At 38.5% G+C, this 26,232-nt stretch overlaps 1 protein-coding gene across 1 annotated transcript in view; it reads right to left on the bottom strand.

Moving 5' to 3' along the window:
- PIK3C2G (phosphatidylinositol-4-phosphate 3-kinase catalytic subunit type 2 gamma) overlaps nt 1-26,232 on the bottom strand; it is a gene marked incomplete at both ends in the record, with an annotated part of 285,908 nt that overhangs the window by 76,474 nt on the left and 183,202 nt on the right. Inside the window, 2 exons of the mRNA XM_080705040.1 lie at nt 5,912-6,021; nt 14,661-14,817. Of these exons, the coding sequence (XP_080561166.1) occupies nt 5,912-6,021; nt 14,661-14,817 (267 nt within the window). The remainder of the gene's footprint in view (nt 1-5,911; nt 6,022-14,660; nt 14,818-26,232) is intronic.

Below are 26,232 nucleotides of genomic sequence, written 5' to 3'. Positions count from 1 at the left end.
ATATCAACCATTCACATTTTAAATAGTCTAGGGATAAATTAAAGCATGAAGAGGAATGTACTTAAATTATTTGCATACAGTATGCATTTTTTGGTGCAGTACTGGGAATAGAACCAAGGAGCACTCAACGTCCAAGTTACGTTCCCAGCCCCAGTTTTAAAATTATTTATTTTGAAACAAGTTTTCACTAAGTTGCAGAGGGCCTAAGTAGATGACGCTGGCCATGAACCTGTTATCCTCCTGTCTCAAACTTCCAAGTACTGGGATTATAAGCATGCACCACCATGACCAGCTCAGAGTATGCATTTTATATAAGAGACCTGAACATTAATGGATTTGGGTATCTTTGGGGAAAACATTGAATAAATCCACCAGAAATATCCAGGGACAGTTGTAAACATACACATATAACTTTTAACATTTATTTGAATCACAAGTATTGTGTTAAAGTTGCATTATTGTTTATAACTAACCTTACTTTCATAAACTAACTCTATTGTTTAAGAGCTCACAGAAGAAATATTGTATAATTTCCTTAAATTTTCAAATAAAATTTTTAAACAAATTTGAATACAAATAATAGATTGTAGAAAACTTTTTTGAAGGGTGAAGAATCAAAGGCACAAATAATGGAGGTCTCTTGATTCTCTTTAACAAGTTCTTCATTGTGCAAGATATAATGTGCTGGGAAAGGCTTAAAATTTGGTATATAAAGCTGGGTGTGGTGGCACAGGCTTGTAATCCCAAGCATTTGGGAGGCTAAGACAGGAGAATTGTGGATTGCAGACAGCCTCAACTACGTAGTGTGGCCCTTTGCAAATTAGTGAGACCCTGTTTCAAAATAAAGAATAAAAAATAGGGCTCAGAGGTAGAATGCTCCTGGGTTCCATTCCCAGTACTGCAAAAAAAAAAACCCAAAACCATATATACACAAACATTTAATAAAAAATTTTAATTGTACAGGCACTCTCTCCTATCATCTCTTTATGTATATATAATATATTAATATAATATTGAATATCTAATATCTACTATTATTATAAAGTATTATATATCAATACATTATTTTATATAATTATATACTGTGTACAATATAATTTTATATATTATATTTTAATATATAAGTATTATGTTAATAAAATAATACAATTAAAAAGCATAAAATTTATATATTTTTTATGCTGGAGATTGAACCTAGGTACATTCTCACTCTGACTTACACTCCCAGTCATATATATTTATATACATATATAATTAAAAATTTGAAACAGAGTCTTGCTAAGTGCTGAAGGTCTCACTAAATAGCTGAGGCTGGTCTTGATCCTGTGATCCTCCTATCTCAGCCTCCCAAGTACTGGGATTACATGCATGAGCCACCTTACTCAGTATATATACATATATATGTATATATATTATATGCATATAATGTATATTATATGCATATAATATATATATATATACCAGTATATATACATTTATGTATATACACACACCTAGTATAGGTACACGCGCACACACACACACACACACACACACACACACACACACTTTGAGCATATCTATACACTGACACATATACACTAACCAGAGAACTTAGAGAATTGAATAGGCACACTATGTGTACATTAAATCATATCTAAAATATCTAAATATAAAGGCATATAATTGAGACATAAATATAAAATATAAATTATACCACTGAGACAGGTTTGGAGGCTTACGGGAGAGGAAATCTCATGGGAGATGTTCCTGAGAAGAATAAAATGATAGAGACTGTGTGCATGAGGGATGTGGTGGAGTGGGAAAAGTCCAGTGCCTGCAGCGGTCACCTGCCAGGTCATCCAACAGGGTGTCCAAACATCTAGAGGACTGCTGGTGGTGGTGCAGGGACAATATTTCTGGGAAGGGACCTGTCTTCTGCTGAGGCAAGCTCAGGAAATTCAGGAAAAGAAGGTTAGCAACTGGGATGGGGTGAAGTCAGACTTCAGCCAAAGCTCTGAAGGGCCCTGAGAAACTTGAGGCCTGGATCATGAAGTAGGGGCTCGGAGAGCTTGCCCGTGGACAGGTGACTCTGGGCACATAGACCAGTCATTGATTGAGACCCCACACACTGGAAAAAGGTCCCTAGATTTAAGTCATGGCTCTGCCTCCTGCAGGATATATCCTTTGCCAACTTCTTTTAGTTTTTTAGGGGGTCTCAGTTCTCTAACCTAAAAATGTAGGTACAATATCATTATCTCATAGTTTTGTGATGACAAATATATAACTTATGAAAAACACTTAGAGCTGGGCCTGATATATGAGAGATCTAAATTATAATTTAGCTATAATTATATCTTTTATATACTTAGAGTTGATTGTTTAATTTTTTTGTTTAAATGGGCTTGTTTCATGTTTAGATATTCTTAGATGTAGGGAAATGAGAAGAATATTCCTTCCTTTACTTGAGATAAATTGATGTAACTAACCAATATTTCAATGATGGTGATATGCAGGACCGTATGTGGTTCAGTAATAAATTAAGTATAGCAAATGACATGTTCTGTAGACTTATGTAGAGGAGATGGCTGAGCACTTGGATAACCAGAGATTTCATAGGAGTACTAGTTCTTGCAAATATCACAGGTGAAATGAATTGAAAGATAAGTTTCCCTATACTCTCAAAATTTTATAATTCTATATGTTAAAATATCCTCAAAGGAGCTCATTTATTAGCATTCAGAGTTAATATAATTAAGGCATGAGGGTTGTCATTCCAGAAGTAGATAAATCTGTAGCAATAGATTTAGAATGCACACTAAGAAAATGATCTACTAGAAAAGGGTTGATTTGGAAATAACAGAAGAGGCTGGATAATCTGTAGCAATGGATTTATCTGGGTGGTACCCAGGAGGCTGAAGGAAGTGGTCCCTGGGGGTGCAGCCATGGGGATTATAAATATGGCTCTTCCCCTGCTCAGGTTCCTGTTTCTGGTCTCCATGATGTGAGGATCACAGCCGATGTACTCTCCCTCCTTCTGATTTCTGCGGCCATGCCCTGAGATCCACGGTCCCTGGACACACAGGGACTGAAACAGAAACTGTAAGAAAATAAATCTCCTTTCTTCTAAGTTAGGTGGTCAGATCTTTTGATTATATCTGCAAGAATGATGACCGGAATTTACTATATGGTAAATGCAATAGACGAAGAAGAAATGAATGCACACTAAGAAAATGATCTACTGGAAAAGGGTTGATTTGGAAATAACAGAAGAAGCTGGATAAACCTTGACAAAGGCCATCAGACTGTAGCAGGCCCAGGAAGTCAGAGGTAGGAAATGGCAAGTCAAGGAGGATTATTAATCTGAAGAATGAGGAATTCTAGCTCATATAACCCGAGCCCTTGTAAGTGCGCAGTGGAGAATGAACCCTCTCTCTTAACACTCTCTGCACAGTGTTGGAGAAGGCGATTGAGTCAGGTATGGCCAGCCTGGCTCAGACTCACTGCCCCATCTGCTCATGCTGTATGGGATGGGGAGAGGAGACAAGTCACCCTAAGGCAAGCCTTCTTGTATCCAAGGCGATGTTCTCTACAGATCTGGGCATGTCAGATGAAGCAGAAAGCAGAAAGAGGTCTTGAGACTTGAACAGATAAAGCCTATTTACATTTACTCATTGTCCAGGGCCTGGAAGAGCTTTTTAATTAATTAATACACAGCTTGTCATGTTTTATTTATTTTTTTAAGTGCTAGGAGAGACTAGCAAAATAGTAAAATGCAGCACTGTAATTGCCTAATAGTGACACATCTCAAAAACAGGCCCTGAAGCCCGGCCGTGTATTTCTTTACTGTACCTATTCTGGCCCCCTCCCTGCAACTCCTTCTCTTCCCTCTCGACTCAGCAGACCCAGCAATCATGGTCTGCCATGCCACAGTCCATTTCAATGAAAGGAGTTCCATTTCAAGAAAAGGGGGTTCTATTCTGTAGCATGAGAACCCACTAACACTGGATGGAGCTGATCAGAACAGGGCTGGGCAGCCAGGCTGGAAGGAGTAAACGCCTGCTGTGGTGGTCTCTGCTGCTGCCTCGAGCTCCCAGGACCCTGTCACCATGATGGGCATTCTGTTTTTCGTGGGGTTGGGGGAGAGGAACTTTCTCTGTTTATTTTTTTCTCATGCAAGGTACCCATCCTCAGTTACTGGGATAACTTGGGAGTTTCTGATTTTTGAAACAAAAAGTGCCCAAGTCTTCAAACAACTGACTTTGGTCACTGTAAGCTGGCGATTCATATTTGCAATTTTGTTAGTAGATAGGAGATTTTTTTCCTATAGGTAACTATACTATTTCAAGACTGTTAAAAAATGCTATGTTCCCCTAGTGAATGTTAAATGGTAGAATATTTTTTATTTATATATTTGTTTGCTGTACTGTGGATTTAAGCCAGGGAAGCTCTACCATTGAGATGCATTCCTAGCCCTTTTTATTTTTTTATTTTGACACAGGGCTGGCCTTGAACTTGCAAGCTTCTTGCCTCCACCTCTGGAGCTGAGATTGCAGGCATGCACCAGTCACCACCCTGGGCTCTAGAGGTAGAATTAAAACAACAATAACAACAACCAACCAAACAAACTAGGTAACAGGAAAGTTTTTCCTGGGGCTCTGCCCAGTGTTCTTTAGACAGATCATGTAGTGTCCAATATTAACTGCTAGAAAAACCCTGGAAAAAGGAAAAATCAGAGAAATCAGAAGGCTAGATTGTCATCCTATTTCTTTTCCTTGCATTTCCGGTTAAGTGTAGGCAAGATCTTAGTTCTCTGGATCTGTTTTTTTTTTTTTTTTTTTTTAATTTGGATGTTTATTTTGAGAATACATAGAGTCTAAGAGCTCTTCCAGCTTTAATAGTCTGTGATTCAATTATATTCCATTTATTCATCCACAAGGGCATGAAGTTCCCGAAAAAGAAATCTCTGAAACAAGCAAAATTCTCCAAGTGTGTAAGACATCCCTATAAAACCTCACTATCTCCTTGGAAAAGAGGGAGATTCCTTACTATATATTCTGGAAGGAGGAGAGAAAAGTAAGATCTGGGGGAGATTTTATTATAACTATTGTGTTCTTCTGAAGCATACATTTCATTAAAAAGACTATAATCTATGTCTATAGATTTATGATTGAAAATATTAGAATGATTAAAAGTCAGACAAAGAAGATTCACTATTATGTGGTTATAGGAGAAAAATAATCCTATTTTTTCTACTTAAACTGTTTATTAGGATAATTAGAACTGACATTTATTGAATATCTAAAATAGGTCAGGAATCATGCTATCTATTCAAAAAGCAAAGTTCAAAAGGACCCCATATTACAGAATGCACTGCTCTTTGGACAATGATTTGGAGTCTAATTGATATTCTCTGTATTCTGCCTAGACTCTTACCTTTATGCATAATTGTGTTTCCACAGACATGCTTAAATAGATTAAAAACAGAAGACAGCTACAAGTCTTTGACCAAATATTTCAAGATTTATATTGTTCTACAGATGAAAGCAGTGAATTCATTTTTTGTCGTAAATAGTGGGTTTTTTTTTTCCAAATTGTTTTCCTGGACATAGTCCAAGTAGAACCAGCAATTTATTTATGTCAGCCCTTGCACTTTTCAATGACCTCTGATTGAGCAATCTGCTAGGTGAAGGGACTGGTTAGCAAACAATAGCATGCTGCAGAAACACTGACCAAGGCCTTCTGCTAGGCACGCATACTGCACTGTTCCAATCCTTTAGAAAGGAGGACAGGAGCTGCTTCTAGAAACAATAGCTTTCTACAAATGATGGGCCAATCTGATGTCATTTTGCAGGAGGCACACGTTCATTCACAGGCACACACACACACACACACACACACACACACACACACCACTCATAGCTCATCTTACCTGGTAAAATGACTGGTTGCTTCCAGGTCTGTGTCTTGTGGACGGAGATTATTATACACATATTTCAGGTCCTCGATTCCACTTAGCTCAGGCAATCCCGCAGGTAGCATCTTCACCACACCAAAATCCCCAAACAAGAAACAAACAAACAAATACAGAGTAAATGAAGATACAACTAAAATTACTTGGTTAATTCTACTGAAAGACACACACACACACACACACACACACACACACACACACACACACAGAGTTTGCATACAATGCCTTTCGTTTTGTACTGATGAATGAGTGTCAGTTCATGACTTTTAGGGGTAGAGACAGCAGCAATAATAATAATAAAATACTGTCGTAATGGCCAAAGCACTTGTAGAGTAAACGTTCAATTTTATTTCCATTAAAAACGAGTGAGGTAATCATGTAAACCTTACTGTTCCCATGTCAGCATTTTCAGACCCACCATTTAAAATCCGAGTGATCTTAAGAAAGTTCCTCAACTGTTGGCAGCCTCTATTTTCTCAATTCTAAAGTATGCATAAAATACCTACATGTTCTGGGAGACTTGAATGGCTAATGAATGAGAAATACTTTTGTACATTACAAAATATTACACAAAACTTACATAATAAGGTCCCTTTGAAAGAAGACAACCTTAGTCTTTACAAGCAATGTATCCAGGTCAAAAGCTCACTTTTCTGCCTCTTAATCCTGTATTCTTTCATGACTCCATGACTCACATTATAAGATCACAATTTTCCCTAGTTCAATAGTGAGTGTATTTACTAAAGACTATTAAAGCAATAAAATAAATAAGGATAAAACTGTACAGGCATTTTTCTGCCAGTCTTTAGAAAGATATTTTGTTTATACTACACAGCAGACTGAAAAGATAATAATTCTCTTTAGTTGTAGACAAAATTCTTGGAAAAAAAATAAGTTAAAAAGAAATTGAACTTTTCCAAGAAGAAGAAATATGTTTTGTTTTTTTTTTTTTAGTAATTCTATGACTAAGATGATAAATCACATTTTGCTCTGGAATAGAGAGTCTCTTACAGTGAGAAGTTAATCCTAATCATCAGGGTTAAAGTGCATATGTGATGTTGGAGGATGACTGAATCTGTATTTGATTAGATGAAGTCCAAATGAAGAAAAAAAAGGTTCTGGAACCTAGACAGGGGCACAGAAACTATAAATAGAAAGATGAGACCAAAACGTCTTCAGTATATCCAGATAAAGGAATCCAGGAGGCCTTTCTGGAAGACTGGAGATCACATGTCTGAGTTCCAAGAGATGGAGATTAAGGAGTAAACAGGGCTGGGACGTTTAGCGACGTTCAGGAGTTTTACCATGACCTAAAGGGAAGAGACAGCTCCTTAAATGTTTGAACATGTGAACAAGAGGGCTGACTTGTGTTTCAGAAAGATCATCCTGGTTATTTATACGAGATAGAGCAGAGACAGCTAGCCGAAAGTCTAGATTAAGAGTTGTTTGAAATGGAGACATCCTTGGATTTTAAATGTACGTAGGAAGTAGAATCAAGAAAGCTGAGGGATGAAAGGGTTCTAAAGCCCACGGATATAAATACAGATGCAGGAGACATCGGCCCGTAGATGATAAATGAAGCAAGGAAGTAGACCAGCCAGTCCTGGAGACCTTTCCATCGGCACCTTAGATTCCCCACATCTAAGTCCTCACATTTATTCTTTGGTGCTGGGGATTGAACCTAGGGGGATTCTACCACCGAGATGCACCCCACCCCTTTTTATTTTTTATTTTGAAATAGGTTCTCGTAGGTTGCTAAGAGTCTTGCTACATTGTGGAGGCTGGTCTCTAACAAGCAACCCTCTTGTCTTAGCCTCCCAAGTACTGGGATTACAAGCATGCACCATCACACCTGGGGTTTTTTATACTTTTATTGGTACATTATGCACACAGGGTTTGGTTAGTTTTTTGGTTAGTTTTCCTCTGACTTCCTTCTATCCCTTCTCTATATATGGCATTGAAATTGGCATTGGTATGCTCACATATGCACATAATGTAAGTGGAAGTGTTTCTTTCATTAATTCTCCGTCTCCCCCTGCCCCCATTTCCCCTAGACCACATCCCTGGATCCACTGAAGTGTCCCCCCAATTATCTTAAATCCTTCTGGCAATCCAATTACTCTCTAGCTTACACATATAAAACATGTGACCTTTTACTTTCTGTGCCTGGCTGATCTCACTTAACATAATGTTCTCCAAGTCCATCCATTTTTCTGCAAATGACATTATTTTGTTCTTTATTGCTGGGTAGAATTTTATTGTGTGTCTATCCCATAACTTTGTGATTCATTCATCTGTTGATGGATACATAGGTTGGTTTCATGATTTGGCTATTATGAATTGTGCTGCTATGAACATGGATATGGGAACACAAAACAAAACAAAAAAACCCAAAAAAACCAGACTAGCCAAAGCAATTCTCAGCAATAAGAACCATGCAGGAGGCATCACAATTCCTGACTTTAAATTATACTACAGAGTTATAGTAATGATAACAGCATGATATTGGCACAAAACAGACAGATAGACCAATGGAACAGAAAAGAAGATACAGAAACAAATCCATACATTTATAGCAAATTGATTTTGTATTTTACAAAGTGCCAATAACATAAGTTGGGGTAAAGACAGATCTTTCAACAAATGGTGTTTGGAAAACTGGTTATCCATTTGTAGAAAATTAGAATTAAATATCTACCTCTTACCCTGCACAAGAGTCAACTCAAGATAGATCAAAGACCTGGAAATTAGACCAGAGACTTTGAAATTACGAGAGGAGGGTATAGTTCCAACACTCCAACATACAGACACAGTAGAAACTTCCTCAATAGGACCACCAAAGCTCAGGAAATTAAAACAAGAATTAATATATGGGAAGACATTAAACTAAACATTTTCTGTTCATCAGAGGAAAACATTAAGAGTCTAAAGAGAGAGCCTACAGAATGGGAGAAGATCTTTGCCAGCTATTACTCTGGTAGAGGACTAACATCTAGAATATACAAAGAACTTAAAAGACTTAACAGTAAAGAAAAAAACACTAGTAACTCGATCAAAAAACTGGCTATTGAACTAGACACGCCGTAAAAGAAAACTTACAGATGGCCAATACACACAAAAGACATGTTTAAGATCATTAGCATTCAGGGAGGGAGATGCAAATTAAAACTACATTGAGATTCCACTTAACCCCAATTAGAATGGTAATCATCAAGAAGTAAAAAACAATAAGTGGTGGTAAGGATGTGGGGAAATAGGAATTCTTCTATGCTGGTGGATTGCAAATTGATAAAAACGCACTTCTCATTTCTCAAGTATCCGTGCACTCAAGTATAAATTCTCATTCTGGTCATGCACACCTTTCACAACTCAACCGTGACTTGTCATTTCAGCCATATTTTCTGCAGAGTTCTCCATTGTACCCAAGAATGCAACACGTGATTACCTTCGTTTCCAACATTTCGTACCTTTGCTCTTCAAAGTGCTGCTTCAAATTCTCTCCTGTCCAGGGATGCTCTTCATCTCCTTCCATGTCTATTGGATATCTTTTTCAATGCCTATCTTAAATATTTCATTCCCTTAAAGCATCCCCGATCCTCCTGATAGATTTAATTGCTGTTCTTTTTGTATGGCAAGCTTCTCTTGGTTCCCTCTTTTTCTCATAGTTCTACTTCCTACCTTTTAATATGTTTTTCTTGTTTGATTTTAAGTTCTTTGAGAAGAGAAACTGGACTTGTAATCATTATTGAACTATCTATGCTGACTGCCATGAGGCTTTGTAAACAGATGTAACTAAATAATAGTCTGTGAAATAATGAGTGCATGGATGAACGGATGAATAAATAAATAAATGGCTGAAAATATTAGACTCTGAGAATCTTCTACCAGCAAATTCAGCACCGACCACTAAACTTAACAGAATCAACCGCAGAGAAGCGGTTTCAAGACAGCAACTGGAGTCTGGATTAGGTTTTTATTGTATCATCTCTGTACTTAGAGTTCTGGAGACATTGGTGTACTTCCTGAGGCAGATTCCTTTTTCATCATACCACGACCATTCACGTGCTAAGAACAGGTTTCTTCTCTAGAGTCTAAATTGCATTCCAGTGTCTATGAATATACGGGATTCACATCTGCTTGGTCTGGACCCTGTCACACATGTTCTTGCAAGTTAAACTCTATATTTACTCCGTTCTCTGCAGGCAAGTGTGTGCATGCACATGCACACACACACACACACACACACACACACACACACACACACACATTACATACCAGCTCCCACGTGCAGACTGTCAAGCCAGATGAACCTAACTCTCCCCCTCTGATGTGGCTGATTACAGGTAACAGATACCAAGCCAGCCTTGGTAATGAGTCTGCTCATGGAAAGAAAGTTTTGAGTATTGTGACCGAACCCCAGAAAGTAAGGACTGCTTCATAGCTGCACCCACACAGCTATGTCTGTAGGTGACTCCTGATGTAATTTTTGAAAGGATAGCATCAGTTTTAAAGTTTCTGCTTTTCTTCTCCCCCTACTAAGTCCAAATCTATTTTGATGGTTCTTCTTAGAGAGGCAGGCGGTCTTCCTGGCCACGTAGAAAAAAGATAGAAAGATTTCTGCTGGGAAAGATCTGATACAATAATGGGAGTGATGAACATTTTAAACTGGGTGAATGGTCCCTATGTTCTCTGGGAGTCTTCCATAATGGTCGATATTGATTTTTTTAATGAGAGAAAAGCTTACAAAATACAGACTTTTATGTCAGTGAACTCAGCCAGCAGCGCTCTTGGGTCTCCTACAGATGTTGCTTTTAAGCAAGATGGAAATTTCATAGATTATTTTTTCCCTGCTGTCCCCAGGAGAAAATAAAGAATGCTGCAGATATCTAGAAACATGTGGTGCTCTGAGGAGGACGAGCCATTAACTTCACAGCAAACCCTCCAAACCCTGGTGCCTCATCATCCTGGGCACTGACCACTCAGGGGAGGAAGAATCAATGACCGCATCAAGCATTTCTGAAGTTGTAACTGGGCCATAGTGCAGTAGATTGAATTATTTTTAAGGTATTTAACACAATAAGAGTCCATTAGAGCCAGAATTGAGGAAAAGACTATTACATGCATAAGCAGAAATAACCTTTTACCAATTTAAACTTTTTAATTTTATTATTACTACTTTTTTTGGCAGCACCATGCCTGGCTTGTTTTTCTTATTTTATAAGAAGCTTTTCCGGAGAACGTGTGGTCCTGAATCCTTCCCTAAATACTATATCTACAGAGTCCCTCTAGCTATCCACTTGAGGAAAAGAAGAGATTTGAGAGGTAAATGACCAGAAACAGAGGTGATAACACGCTGCTGTTTCGTGTGTATTTATTCATGAGTTTAAATGGTCCATACCGCTTCTGATCTATTCTAGCTACTGTAAGAGTCTAAATTTGAGATTACATACTTAATCCAAATTAGTGCCCTCCACTGCCAATTTGTTTTCCTTAGCCTGAAAGTTAAGACTTGATTCAATTAGAGAATATATATATATATATATATATATATATATATATATATATATATGCCAAAACTTTTCAAAAGCTGATTTTAATGTATTTGTGAGAAATTATTTTAATACCCCAAATACCATATATTTACTTTTAAGTGAAACAGAATTACATAAACTAACTTAATGATCAACTAATTGTTACTCATATATTGAATCTTTTTTAAGGCATGCAGAAAAATTCTGAAATAAGAGAAAATAGCCATCAATAGTTTCCTGATCTGCCTCTCCAAGCAGCTGTCTTTTCATGTCATTTTAGCATACTGAGTTGTCATCCAGCATACGTTTAGTGTTACCTGAGAAAACGCATGAAGTGTGTCTGTGACTTTTTGCTTTAGGTATGAGTTTGAAATGTCTGTAGCTGGTTAAGGCAGTTGTTACAACCTGGAGCTTCTTCTTAATGCAGTTATATATAGCATTAAAGGCAGTTTCTTGTGCATACAGATTTTATCTTTCTTATTAAAATGAAAAATTTTTAAACTCGGCTTGGGTCTTATGTATAAACGCATCATTTACAGTTTCTGACTCGTGGGCTCAGGAGCCAGACCTTGGAAGAGTCTAAGGGGACATTAGAGTTGATACTGCCTGGATATTTATTATATAAATGAAGTCAAGTTCATGAACTTAGTCCTTATAGAGTTTCCTCTGTAGTACAGACCCAGGTTGTAATCACTATAAGCCATCCCATATTTGCAATGTGGTCTACTAGAATTGGGAGATAGAATGCAGATCTACCAGTACAAATCATTGGATATTATTGAAAGCCAATGTAAAAATTGTGGAGATGATCAGAACTTTGTAATCTCCAGTTCACACAAGGAGAAACCAAAGTGTGTTTAAACATGAAGACATGTTTGTAATATTTTTAGAAGTCCTTATTTCTCAAGGGAGAGAGGAAAGAAGTACAGTAAATATGTTGTTTGAAAATTAAAACCAAAAACCAAATCAAATAATAGCAAAAACTTTGAAATGTATCCAGTTATGCCCAATAGAACTTTGCTGGATTACAAAGGGTTACAGATCTGTGCTGTCCAATATGGCACCACAGGGCACACATGCTCACTGAACACTTTAAAAAGTGGCTCCTGAGATTGAAGACCAGAATTTTTAACTTTATTTAATATTAATTTAAACTTAAATACCTACTTGTAAGTAGAGAATGCTATATTGAAAAGTGTTGTACATTAACAAGAATCTAGTATAATAACATGAGTTAATTAAACCCACCTATATGGCAGATCCTGCTTACATTCTTAATATTAATTTTCAGTTAGAGTTATTATAAAATGTGATCAATTAATACCCATACCACACTTACCACAGTGCCTGGTCCATGCAAAACATTCATTATCAGATCATTTATTCATCAACTCTACAAGGTAGATGCAATTATCTTCTCTTAATAGATAAGAGAAATCTTTTAAGATTCCATAACATGCCCCAAGAAATATACCAATAAAATATCAAACTAGGATATAAACCCAGTGGGGTTCAACCTATAAGCCTGTGTCCTCAGCAGCTGGCAGAATTATTACCATCTGAAAGCTTTAAAACAGTAATTCTCAGTAGACTCTAAACGCCATGCTGATGGGATGGGGGTATTTTTCTCTCCTTGGAGACTGCTGTAATTATTATGTGAATGTATGTGCACACAGGAATTACCACACTCTCATCCTAGAAGATTATTTCTATCAGATGTCTCCCCTGTGTATCAATTATTTTTTTTTGCATTGGACAGGGGGAAAAAAAAACCATTAAATTTCCTTAACTGAGCACAGTGGCATGTACTTGTAATCTCAATACTCAGGAGGCTAAGTTGGGAGGATCATAATTTTCAGGGCAGCCTCAGCGTCAACAACTTAGTGAGATCATTTAGAAAATAAAATAGATATTGGGTAGAACTCAGAGGTAAAGCACCTTGAGTTCTATCCCCAATAACGCACACATACATTAACACACACACACACACACACACACACACACACACACACACCCTCATTTCCTCTACCAGGCAACATAATATATAGAACTATGGTGCAACAGACCCAAGGAATACCACTAAATGTGCTACTCTCTGGTTGAATTGCTAGTTAATCTCTTTACATTAAAAAATTTTTTGATTGGTGCATTGTAGTCATAAATATTAATAATGTATAAGATGGTAGAGGCACACGTGCACGCATCACTCATTGAGCCCTTCCCCAATTCCCACCCCGTCCCTCCCCCTCCCTCCTTCTCCTGTTTGGCTTAGTGATTGACGTTGATATGTTCATGATGTACATCCTGTACATTAGAGAATTTCCTTCTTCCCCCTCCCATCTCCTCAGTTAGGTCGCCTTATATGCTCATCTATGGTTTCTCTATCTTTGTCTAGAGTTCCTCCTATGACCCATTTCCTCCCTAGCTTCCACATACTAGGGAGAGCATCCGATTTCTTACTTTTGGTGACTGACTAATCTCACTTATCATAATGTTCTCCAGTTCCATCCATTGTCCTATAGACAATGTAATTTTTTTCTTTATGGCTGAGTATAATTCCAAAGTATACTTATCCCTTTACATTTCTAATACCACACAGGGTATTGAAATTGACATTGGTATCTCACATATGTACACAATGCTAACAGAAGTAATTCCTTCATCGATCCTTTCTCTCCCCACCCCTATGTTCCCCTAGATCACCTCCGTGGCTTCACTGGAATTCTTCTCCATCATCTGAAGTCCCTCTGGTATTGGCAAGTGGTTGAAGGAAGGGATTGAGACAGGGAGCCAAGAAAAATCTGTTTGGTTCACATCGTTTGGTTGCCATGATGTGTAAGTGAGGTTCTCAAGGCATTAATAAAAATCCTAATAGGACTGACAGGATTATCTTTTAAACTACTGTACTTGAGCCTTAATCAAAATAATCTGGATAACCAACCTCCAAATGCATCAATAGTGTTGTGAATAGAAATGTTTGAGACGATAGCCGTGAACTAACATACGGAATTATCGAGAAATGTGCTTATAAACTGTGCTGTGATTTTCTTGGTTGGTTCATTTCTTTCTGTTTTGAAAAGCTCTTTGGGGGAACTCCAAGCCATTAGTGAAAAAGACTATTGGAACAGACACATGAACGAGGCTTATAATTTTTGCTACTTTCCCAAAGGACTTACCATTTCTAGCAGGTTCAAGAGCAGTCGACTGTGTTTTCTGACAATATTATACGCTCTACAGCAAAGCTCCACAAAATCTTGAAAATGCTGTGGGTTTTTCCCACCCGCTGTAATAAAGTACTCCATCTCTGAAGTAAAAATAAAAGGGGCTCGGTCCCTAGAAAGCAAAATCAATACAATTGTAAGAAAAAGATTGGTAGGGTTAGACTGTACAGTTGTGACAACTTATTTCCATTTGAATTTTCTTGTTGTTTTCTATTTAGTGGACGAACTTCCTTCATCGTGGGACAGCTAAAGAAACTAATAACCGGAGGCTTTGATGCAACTATGATGCAACACACAAGAAATGGTAAGTAATGTTATCATGCCAACTCATATTGTCTCAAATGTTTAACTCTTTTACATTTGGATAGAAATATCACCTATTAAAAAACATCAGGTCCAAGTAATAATGCAGATAATATCTATGCAAAATCTTTAAAGAAAGTAAATTCATTGCTAAAGTTTGAAATGATTAAGTCGATTGTGAGTTTGACGGTATAGTAGTAAAAACAAAACATTTTTTGCTCCCTTCAAAGATTGACTGACCCTTTAAAAGAAAGGTTGCAGTATAAGCTAAGCTATTACAATGGCAAGTTCTTTAAGATGGTAATCTGTGGAAAGGAGCAGCTGTTATCAATCCACTATCATATACTTAGTAAAAATTCTTATTTCATTTCATAGTAGACACAGTAAAAATGCTGGTCAGAAAGAACATGAAGAGACTGTGTAATTGTATAACACCACCCCCTGTAGCTTTAGGAAACAGGACCAGAAAAAAGGTGTTCCCTTCCCCCTGACATTGTCCACCAGTATAAGTCAGATGGAGGAACACCCCAGAAAGTCAAGCACATTCAAGATCCATACCAAAATTAGGCAAAAGCATGAATAATTCACAATAGCCAAGTGGAGACCACCCTAGGTGTCCATCAACAGATGAATGGATTACAAAATTACAGGCTCTGCACACACTGGAATTCTACTCAGTAGTAAACAAGAACAAAATAAAGTTATTTTCAGAAAAATAGATGGACTTGGAGACATTATGTTAAGTGATATTAGCCAGTCACAAAGTGAAGGGTCCTTTGTCTTCTCTCATATGCATCAGTTAGAGGGTAATCAGGATACCAGAGAAACTTCAGATAATGGAGGAGAAATTCCATTGGAACGCAGGAATCTGGTTTAAGGGAGGATCAATGAAGAAATCACTTCCATGACATTACACACATATGTGAGAATACTGAAGTCCACCGCAGGACCCTGTATGGGGAATGGGGCGGTGGGGAGTGATCCAGGGGAAAGCCCACGATTTCTCTGTGCATGTATGCCACCTTCACAGCAAACTACATTATGATGTTATTGGTGAAACTAGAATTCACCAGTAAAAGCATAAAAAGTATAAATAAGTAGTAGTAGCAGTAGTAGTAAAGAAACACATTTTTGCTCTGTAAACTTAGCCTCTCATGGCTCCAAAAAATCAAATGTTACCTTTTTTTTCTACATAAATTTTATGGTTCGCCCCCGAGCATTTTTTTTGAAATTCTGAATTACACTGATTTTTTTAATCTCACCTGTGAAATAGAATCTCATTCTACTTCTAGAGGCTATAGGAACTTTAGTGGTGAAGAGACTTATCAGTTGTCTTAAATGTGACCCTAATCCTAGGTGATAATATTAACGTTTTAGAGTGTATCTCTGATGTTTAATATTAGTTACAAATATGAAGTATAAATTGACTGTGGTAAGAGGAAGACTGGAACTGGACCACTCAGGATCTCTATTGTTATCACATTCTAAATTATATGTTGTGTATCTCTCACTTAGAGCAATATAAATACATTACAGAATTTTTTGTGACTAAATTAGTGGTTTTGCCATTGCTTGTCTAAGTTCTACCTGTTCTTGTTTATATACTTTTTTTTTTTTTTGGTGGTACTTGGGTTCCTAGAAACCCTTCTACCTTCGAGCTACACTCCCAGGCCTATTTTATACTCTGTATTTGGAAACAGAGTCTCTTAAGCCAGCGCGGCTGGCTTCTAACCTGCGCGATCCTCCTGTCTCCACCTCCCAAGCGCGGGGATTACAAGCGTGCGCCACCACGCCCAGCATTTATATACCTTTTACCTGTATTTTTCTGACCCTGCCTCTGCCTCTATGTTTGTCTCTCTATCCCTTTCTCCCCTGATACTTTACTGTTCAATTAGAGAATGGAATCAAAATTTTTTCTTACAAGAAGTCTTCTCTAACTAACCCACCCCTTTCTAGAAGCCTAATGATTGTTCCTTACCCAAGTGACATGTATGATTTTCCAGGGAGGGGAAATATTTCTTCTTTCTTTTATATGGTCTCAATGTCTAACACAATATTTTGATGATCTTTCCTTAGAAGGAACAAATGCAAAAACAAACAGCTTAGTGAAGAGTTGGTGATAACTTAACACTTCTTTGGGAAGGCCAAGTGAATGTATTTATTTGTGATGAGTTTATCATTTTTGTTGTCAATATTAATCTTTTTATATATTTATGACTAGTCTTCCCCTGTAATTATTATCCTGTAAAAATGATGAGAGCATTTTATAGATTTTTTACAGGGACTAAAAGTGAGGTAAATTTAAGAATATTTATAAGACAAGGATATAGAAATCACCGAGGAGACAAGTATATTCACTTGATTTAAAAATAACGAGATAATGAATAAGTAGATGGTCATTATTATTTTTTGTGTCCATTCCCTTTTTAGCCACATAGTCGATATAATCTTGTATAAAGTTATTGGAATACAACGATCACTGTCGCAGCATTTACAGGTGGCTGCAGCACTGCGGACACACAGGGTTTAGGGTCTGCCTCTGCCCTCCAGGTGACCTGAATCTAACTAGAGAGGGGTGTATCCAAAATGTTGGGGCACTTGTCATTTATCAACAGCTCTTTGTTGAGCATCTGTAATAGATAGGTACAAGACTTGGAGGTGAGGTCAAAGAACATTAAAAAGAAGTAATCGTTCTACAAGAAATAGCCAAGTTTCAAAACAACAGTGTTTTGAGAAGATTGCTCTAGCTATAACACAGAGAAGGATGTGGACCAGGGCGGGTTATGTGGAAAGTTTTGATTTGCTATGATAATAACTCTGAGAATTGTAGTCTATAAATTCAGAGGAGCAGGAAGGCTTGACAAGCTCGAAAGGAAATAAGCAAAGACAATTTCATGATGGTTGAAATGGGAGGAAAATAGAGGTGCCGGGAGCTTTCAGTTTCCTCCATTGTGTAGCAGGAAGACTGGAGAACAACATTAAAGACGCTCAGCTGTGAGCCTGGGTTTCATTAGAAGTGTCTTGGAGATTCAGCCAAGCAAGTGACAGGAAGATACTTGCTTTTGGATCCTAGAGAATGGACGTAGGCTGGAGGTAAAAGTCTATGAGTCAAACTCTTGCTTCTGGAAAAATGAAGTAGGCATAGTGTTCCTGGTTCCTCCCACTGACTACACTAAGATTCCTGGAAATTATATATACAGAGAATGTAATATGACTCTGAAAGGCACAGAGAGGGAGATACATTACCTAGGGACGTGAGGACCCAAGAAACAAGATTCTGGGTTCCCTGGGTTTTCTTCTGCCTTAAATATTCCAGACAAAGAGATTAAAAAAAAAGCCCAAATTGCAAAAAAAATAAAAAATAAAAAATAAAAAAATAAAATGGCCCAAGAAAAGCCTGCTGTCTCTAGCCTAAGTCTCAGAAAAGGGATACCTAACAAGACAGAAAACTTTTAGACACAAATCACTCAAATCCAGCCATATTTTGCAGAAGAAACTGTGACCTCACTCCCACACACAGTAGTCAGGGGTGAGGTGGGCAGCAGGACTTCCACGTCTTACTCTACTGGAATGAGGCACCTCCATTCCCCGCCCAGTTGCTGTCAGAGATGGTTGAGTGAGGGACTGAGTCATGGTGGGGTGCAGACACACAGATCAATAGAACAGGATGAAAACATAGACATAGACACGCACAGGCATGTCCAGCTGATTTTTAACAAGGTTGCAAAAGCAATTTGATGAAGAAAGGGTTGCTTTGCAAAGAGATAAGACGGGAACAACTTAACATCCACCCACAAAAACATAAACCTCAATCTAAACCTCCTACCTAAAGAAAAATTAACCCAAGCAAACTTATAGACTTAAACATAATACACAAAATTATACAAGTTTTATGAGAAAAAACATGATGGAAACTCTTTAGGATCTAGTAGGAGATGAGAATACTCTCCCTCCATTGTGTTGACATCAGTACCTTGCTGTGATCATCATACTCAAATTCTATAAGATGCTATCATTAAGTCGGGCGTGGTGGCGCATGCTTGTCATCCCAGCATTCGGGAGGCGGAGACCAGAGAATCACAGTTCGCGGACAGCCTCACCTACTTAGCGAGGTCCTTCGCAACTCAGTGAAACCCTGTTTCAAAAATAAGAAAGACTGAAAAACAGGGCTGGGGGTATAGCTCGGGGGTAGAACGCCTGTGGGTTCCATCTCTAGTACAGCCAAAAAAAAAAAAAAAATGCTATCCTTGAGGGAACCAGCTAAAGGTGATGAGATTGCTTTGTATTATTTCTTACAACTACACAGGAACCTATAATTATCTCAGATAAACGATTGTGTTAAACATTCCATGTGTTATCTGGACAGAGACATTAATAGAAATCTTGGATCTAGATGATAACAGTTTGGGGGAAAAGTGTGAATTTTGATAAATCAAGCATTTGATGGCTTGGGAGAAGGAATAGAAAATCGGATCCTGAGAAGAACAAGGAACTAGAGTATGGGGATGCATTCGCGAGCACCACTGGGGAGGAGATTCCGGGAAAGAAGGACCAAGACCGTTGACACCTGCTGACAAATCAAGAAAAATGAGAACCGAGTATTACTGGATTGAGCACCACGCAGGTCACGAAGATCTGATCAAGTCATGAACAGTACAACAAGGTTGAGGTAGTTACAGACTGGAGGGAGGGTTACAAAATGGAGACCGAGAGTTTATGGACCGCTTTTTCAGGGAGTCTGTGAAGTAGAGCAAAACGGCATGAAGACCAAGGGGCTTAAGGCAGAGTTATTTAAACTCTGAGTAAACAAGTTTATTTAAAAATATTATCTAAAATGGAGAGGATAAAAACTGCAAGGAAAAATGGATTACTGATAATATAATGTTCATCAGAAGTCAGGAGGGATATGTCTCCATAGCATTACGGAGAGACTGGTTTTAGAAAGAAAAGACAGGTCTTCCATCACAGAGTCAGAAAGGAGTTTAGGTGCAGATACAGGCGTGTTTGTGAGTGTTTTCATTGGGTAGAAGTGCAGGCTCTGTTCTGAGGGGTTTGGTTTTCTTAATAAAGTGGGAAATGAATGTGGTCATCTGTTCAAAGCAGCATGGTGGGTGTGAGGGGTCCTCTTGTTCTTAGTCTTGTGAGAATAAAGTACACATTGTGGTAGAGAGTGGGGCAGTGAGGTGGCCACAGATAGGCGGTGCTGTTGCAGGGCCAGGGGGTGACCATTTTGAAGTGTCAGCCTATGGGTGCTCTATGGTGAGACACTCTGTGGCAGAGCTTGGCTTCTGTGGAGTCCAGAAGAAACACGTGGTGTGTGAGAGCAAGTTTCCCCTCTTCTGCCTCTGTATCATTATTCATAATATTACTCTAAGGTATCTCTCCCTAGCACTTTTCCCACTAATTTAACTCCAACCCCTTTAAAAAAAAATTCCTGTTCATGTCATAGTACCTCTGAAATCTTCCCGTTATCAGTGGCCTGCACAGCAGGAATGGCCTTATTATAAACTTTATTATTAGGGGAATGGATGGAGCATGCTAATTTAGTGAATGAACTCAGTAGGTGAGGTTCTTTAAATGAGAAGCCTCTCATTTACTAAAGTGTTCTTTAAACAAATATGTGCATACTATGATGCTGTACTTTGAAATTTTTTTTAATTTCTATCTTTTTGTGATGCTGGGATTGATTTCAGGGGTATTCTATCTCTAAGTCACACCGCAAATCCTATTTTTAAAATTTAAGACAGTCTCATTAAGTTGCTGAGGGCTTCACTAAATTGCTGGAGCTAACCTTGAACATGCCATCTTCCTGTCTCAGCCTCCTAAGTACTGGAATTACAGGGGTGTGCCACCATACCCAGCATGACGCTCCTTTTCAAAGTGTCGCAACATAAGCTGTCTAAGGTACAATCATTCCCAGAAGCGACCTTCTCCAATATGAAGTCTAGCTAATGACACCGAACTTCACCCCAATAGTTGGGGGTGGATTTTAGTCGTACCAAATTCAATACGATAGATATGGGTGAGCTCTGGAATTGGAATCACGTCATAAGCATTTAACTTAAAGTAGCTTAACTATCCCTACTGATTGCCTTTTTTAAAGTGTAAGAAAAAATTTAAAAGCGTGTACCATTCTGCCCGTCTTTTCACTCAGAGAGAAATCACTCACGGACGGGACAGTGACCCTGCTGCTTTAACGCTTGGTCTTAGATTTGTCTGCCTTTCACAACGCAAACATCTTCCAAGATGTGTGGTTGTAAGTTTTAGAGGTACGGATTTGATGTACATCAGGGCCATAAATGTGAGATAACTATATAATTTGGTAGTAACTAGAGAAGTCTCCATCTGTCTGCATCCTGGAGAAGACAGTCTGCATTGGGAGTACTGAGACATGGGAGTATCATGGAAACTTCCAGCAGTTCTGCCACCTTTGACTTGTGAGTTTGGACAAGTTATGGCAACTAAGACTTCCCTCTGCCATTTGTAAGATAAAGTAACAGGAGAGATCTCATGGAGTTCTTAATGAAGCTATTGCTGTGGAATGTTCTAATCCACACAGTAGCTGGGAAACGATGCTAAAGAGAACTTGCTCTTGCAGTGAGCAATGAGCTGCACCAATCCTCAGTGGTGTGGAGTCACCTGCTTCCATATTGGTGGCGGAGGCAGGGATATGAAGACAGGGGTGGAAAGACAGAATCCTAGCAGGGCTTATGGGGGGGGGTAGAATCTGTTGAACTCCAAAAATACAAATATTTCTTCTTTTTCTGGAGCAACTGAGGAAGACTGGGGAATTGGAAAAATTGAGTGTTTGAATGATGCGTTTGTACCCTGAACTGAAATGTAGGGCTCAGTAAGGAGGCATATTTTGTAATTATTACTGAAATTACTTTTATTAACTTCATGCATTCATAATCTTTGTGTCCTAGAAAATACCATAGCAACGTTAAGGTATAGTGTTTGAAAAATGTCTAAGAGCTACAGACTTCCACAATACCGAGTGGTGCTATTAGCACAGAAATAGATGACTGCAATACACGGGGGAAGGTTTGAGCTCACCCCTCTCTAGATATCACAAATGACCTACATCTTAGAGAGTACATTTTGCTGCCCAACCGAAAGAACACAGGTCTCTTGTCTAATATCCAGGAGTTAATTGAGAAGGCAAATTTGGAATCTCCACTGGGTAGGATAGAACCTTGTGTGATTAGGCAAAGCAGTAAACCTCACCCGTGCAATATAATGAGAACGTCGCGGGTATGTGTTCTCTTACAGAAAGAACATTTGACGCCCTGTGAGATCCCCAAACCTGCACTGATTATTAACCAAGGACAGCCTCGCCAATAATTTCTTAAATTTAGCGAAGCATTTCCCCACCCCAGCCAGGCCTCTTTTGCAAGTGCACTGTGCATCCTTAGGAGTCCTGGAAATCACTGATCCTCAGCTGCTTGATAACTTTAGGTCCTGACTCTGACATTCCTTTTAGACTCAAGCATATCAACGCTCTTACTTAAAAAAGAGTAGTGAATCGGGTGCGGTGGCGCACGCTTATAATCCCCGCACTTGGGAGGCTGAGACAGGAGGATTGTGCAGGTTCAAAGCCAGCCTCAGCTGGTTTAAGAGACACTGTTTCCAAATAAAACATAAAATAGGTCTGGGAGTGTAGCCCAGAGATAGAAGGCCCCTGGTTCCAATCCCAGTACCACCAAAATAATAATAAATAACTAAAAATTTAAAAAGAGTAGTTAAATAGTTACTGCTTCAAAATTTTCTATCAGTTTTGCTTCTCCAAGCCTAATTTACTGGGTCTGAGTTTTGAGTAGATCAGGATTTGTGGGGGCAGAAAGAGACTGGTCAGACCCTCCAGATCTCCTTGTGGGCTTCCTTCAAGCTGGAGTTTAAGAAGTGGGCAGCTTGGCTTAGCATGGGATTCCAGTACATGCTTGAACAGAATCAGTCTGGATATGAGGCAGAGCTCATCCGTGCTATGACTAACGGGTGAAAGTCATACTGTGACATCACATTTTAAGTTGGGGTTCAAGTTCTAAAGTCAGGGCAGAGGTGATTACCATGAATAGCCCAAGTTGTCTCCCAAAACATTTAAATCACCCATAACCCTATGATATGCCCGACCCAGATTTATGTACCAGGGTTGAAATGGACATACAGTTTCTTACTAATTTTAACACCATGAGTTGTTACCTTAGCTGCAGAAGAGGACCCTGTTTGTTTAGTTAGGAAGTAGATATTTTATACTAGACTCACATTTAGGAAACATTTGAAGCTTTTCTTTTAAGAATGGATTTAGGGGCGGCACCATGAAGTGCTTATACTGACGGGTGCATCGTACCTCGGGCCAGCGAGGCGCCAGCGCTCCAGTCTTCCCTGTTGAATGTTCACGGTTCCTGATGTGTTTACTGAGTATGGGAAGGCAGAATCCTCACACCAGTTAAGATCTTTCTCTCTTTCTACTTTATTTTCCTCTACCCCCCTCTTTCAAACTTTTTGTCTCTTCTCAGTGGTCCTTTCCTTTAGTTTTTCATTTGAAAACCAATGAAATCTCTGCTCAAAGAAAAGTCATGTGTCTTTTTGAAAGAGTCTCACTAAGTTGCTTAGGCTGGCTTTGAACGCACCATCCTCCTATCTCAGCCATCCAAGTATCGGGGTGACAGGAATGTACCATCACCATGCCTGACTCAAACTTTTTTCCTTGAAATAGATGAAATAGACTTTGAGGGTGCTTTGTGAAACTCACAGCAGCATTCCGATGCAAGGTGTGGCCTGCTCTGTGACTGGCAGAAGGCTGTGTGAAACGCACAGCGCACGGATTCCACCCATTCTTGACTCCCAAGCGCAGAATGACCTTGAGTTGAAAATTATTTTAGCAAATTTCTAGTGCCAGTAGAAAAAGACAAGAGTTCTTCATACTTTTATCTTCAGGAAACCTCTACTTTCTAAGGTCAAGGGAAGTAAATTTGGTGACAGTTTTGGAGTGATCCTTCAAACAACCAAAATTGAACTTCTGCGCTACGCTTGGTACTTAGGGTACAAAGAAGTCTTAAAGGCACTCACAGCTGGGGAGTTATCAGAGGATATTTTCCTTCTAGAAGATTCATAGCATTAAGATCTGCTTTAAGTGAACCCCAGTGTTGGTTAACTGTCATGGGAAAAAAAGACCAACGAGATTCATCTAATTTCAGAGAAATGGGGTAATAAAAGCATGTGGGAGTCCATTAATTCCTGGAGGAGAATAAAACTCATATTTTAATGTCAAAAAATCTGTTTTTAAAAAAACTAGATTTTAAATTGAAAAGACTTAAAATATAAATATTACAATACCCAATTAGAAATTAAATTTCAAAACTTTTTTTTTTTTTGGTGGTACTGGGATTCCTGGAAACCCTTCTACTCCCAGACCTACTTTTTATATTTTTATTTGGAAACAGGGTCTCTTAAGCCAGCGCGGCTAGCTTCGAACCTGCGCGATCCTCCTGTCTCTGCCTCCCAAGCACGGGGATTATAAGTGTGCGCCACCATGGCCGGCTAAATTGTAAAACTTTTACATCAGTGGTATTTACGGGAAATTATGTCAAAATTACTATAGATATAGGAATATTTTAATAAATAGTACTGAGATTATATGGTAGATACATACTACGGTTATATACTAGGGGATTGGTGATCGATTGGGATAAAAACTGACAAGTATTAAGACGGGTTTCGATAAGACTGACATCTAATATATTGATCATTTTTGGAAATATTTTAAGAGGAAAAGAATATAAGATACATTTTATTTTGTTGAACTCTGGAATGATTTTTTCCATCTGTTTTAAGTAGATTTATATCCAGTGATGTAGTACTAAATATTTCATAACTGGCTCACTTTTTCCCCCTTAACAAAGCTCTGATTTGTGGCATCTACCACTTCCCCTGGTATAAATACTTCCACGGTGGCTGATATCAGGCTACCAACACGCTGTCGCTGGCTGCAGAGTTGAGAAGGAATGCGCACATCGGGCTCTTTCAAGCCAGGGGCACGGGGTCCAGCACGCCTGTTCTTGGGTGGGAAGTCATACCAGAAGTTAGGAGTGGGTTGGTGAAATGACTTGCCATCCTTGCTTGAATGATATAGCTCAATCCAATCTGTCAGCTGTAGGCTTTAATGTCCAAAACCTCAAGAGGATCCTAGTTCAAATCATGCATTTCAATGTACAGATTTTAAAGGCACCCAAATCAGATATTTAGGAAATTCTGAACAACAGAAACGATAACCACCTGGAGATGCAATCTCTTTTGTTGTTACTTCCTTATGCTTACATTTTAATTAAGTACCCAGACATGCGTGAAGACCTCACCCAGTGTTAGGTTCTCTACAAAGCACTTTATGGAGAGTGATTCATTAAAACTTTACACAAAATTCTGTTTTGATAGATGGGAAAAAATGAGGCACAGAAGAGCTGCTGACTACAGGGCCCCCTGAGCTCACACTCGAGTGGGGGATTAAACACGACACAGGCTCCATTTCCAGAGTCGTTGACCTTAACCAGGGTTCACAGGGCTGGTTACAAGGAAAGCTTCAAAGCCAGCATTAGCAAAGTGAAAGCCATGGGGACAGAAAATATGGTCTTAAAAAAAGAAGAGGTTGAAATAATGAGATAGAAAAGCACTAAACTATGATATATAATTACAATGTACCAATAAAAATGTTTAAAAAGAACAATATACATAATTAATAATCATATTTCTTAATGTTTCCTGTTCTGTAAGAAAATTACCATCAAGGAATTATTGAGCTAAAATTTGAGCTTATTAGTATAATCATATCTTTTATGTTATAAAAATTACTGTATAGGAATTATTGTTACTGGGAAACTGAAAAATTGTGGATGCATGACTCGCCAACCGCTTTCATTTGTATCTTTGTGAGAGAAAATAAAGAAATGAAGATAATAATTAAGCAATGCTTCAAAAAAAGGAACGCCAATAGCCTTCAAAGGGCTAGAGACATTTCTCATTACTTCCATTGCTGGGCTTAGCCACGTTCTCTCCAAAATCACTAAGTGATGCTGGGCCTGAATTGCCCTTTGATTTAATCTGTTGGTATAAATCCTCTTTAATCACACCACAAAAGCCCATAAGAAGGGATTGTTTGTTTATGGACAGAATGTGAAATCCTCTTTCATAAGAGAGATGTGTTTTTTTTGTTCTCTGGTAGAAGTCAGAA

The sequence above is a fragment of the Muscardinus avellanarius genome (assembly GCF_963383645.1).
Source record: "Muscardinus avellanarius genome assembly, chromosome: 11".
Lineage (NCBI taxonomy): Eukaryota > Metazoa > Chordata > Mammalia > Rodentia > Gliridae > Muscardinus > Muscardinus avellanarius.
This window is presented reverse-complemented; position numbering and strand designations above follow the sequence as displayed.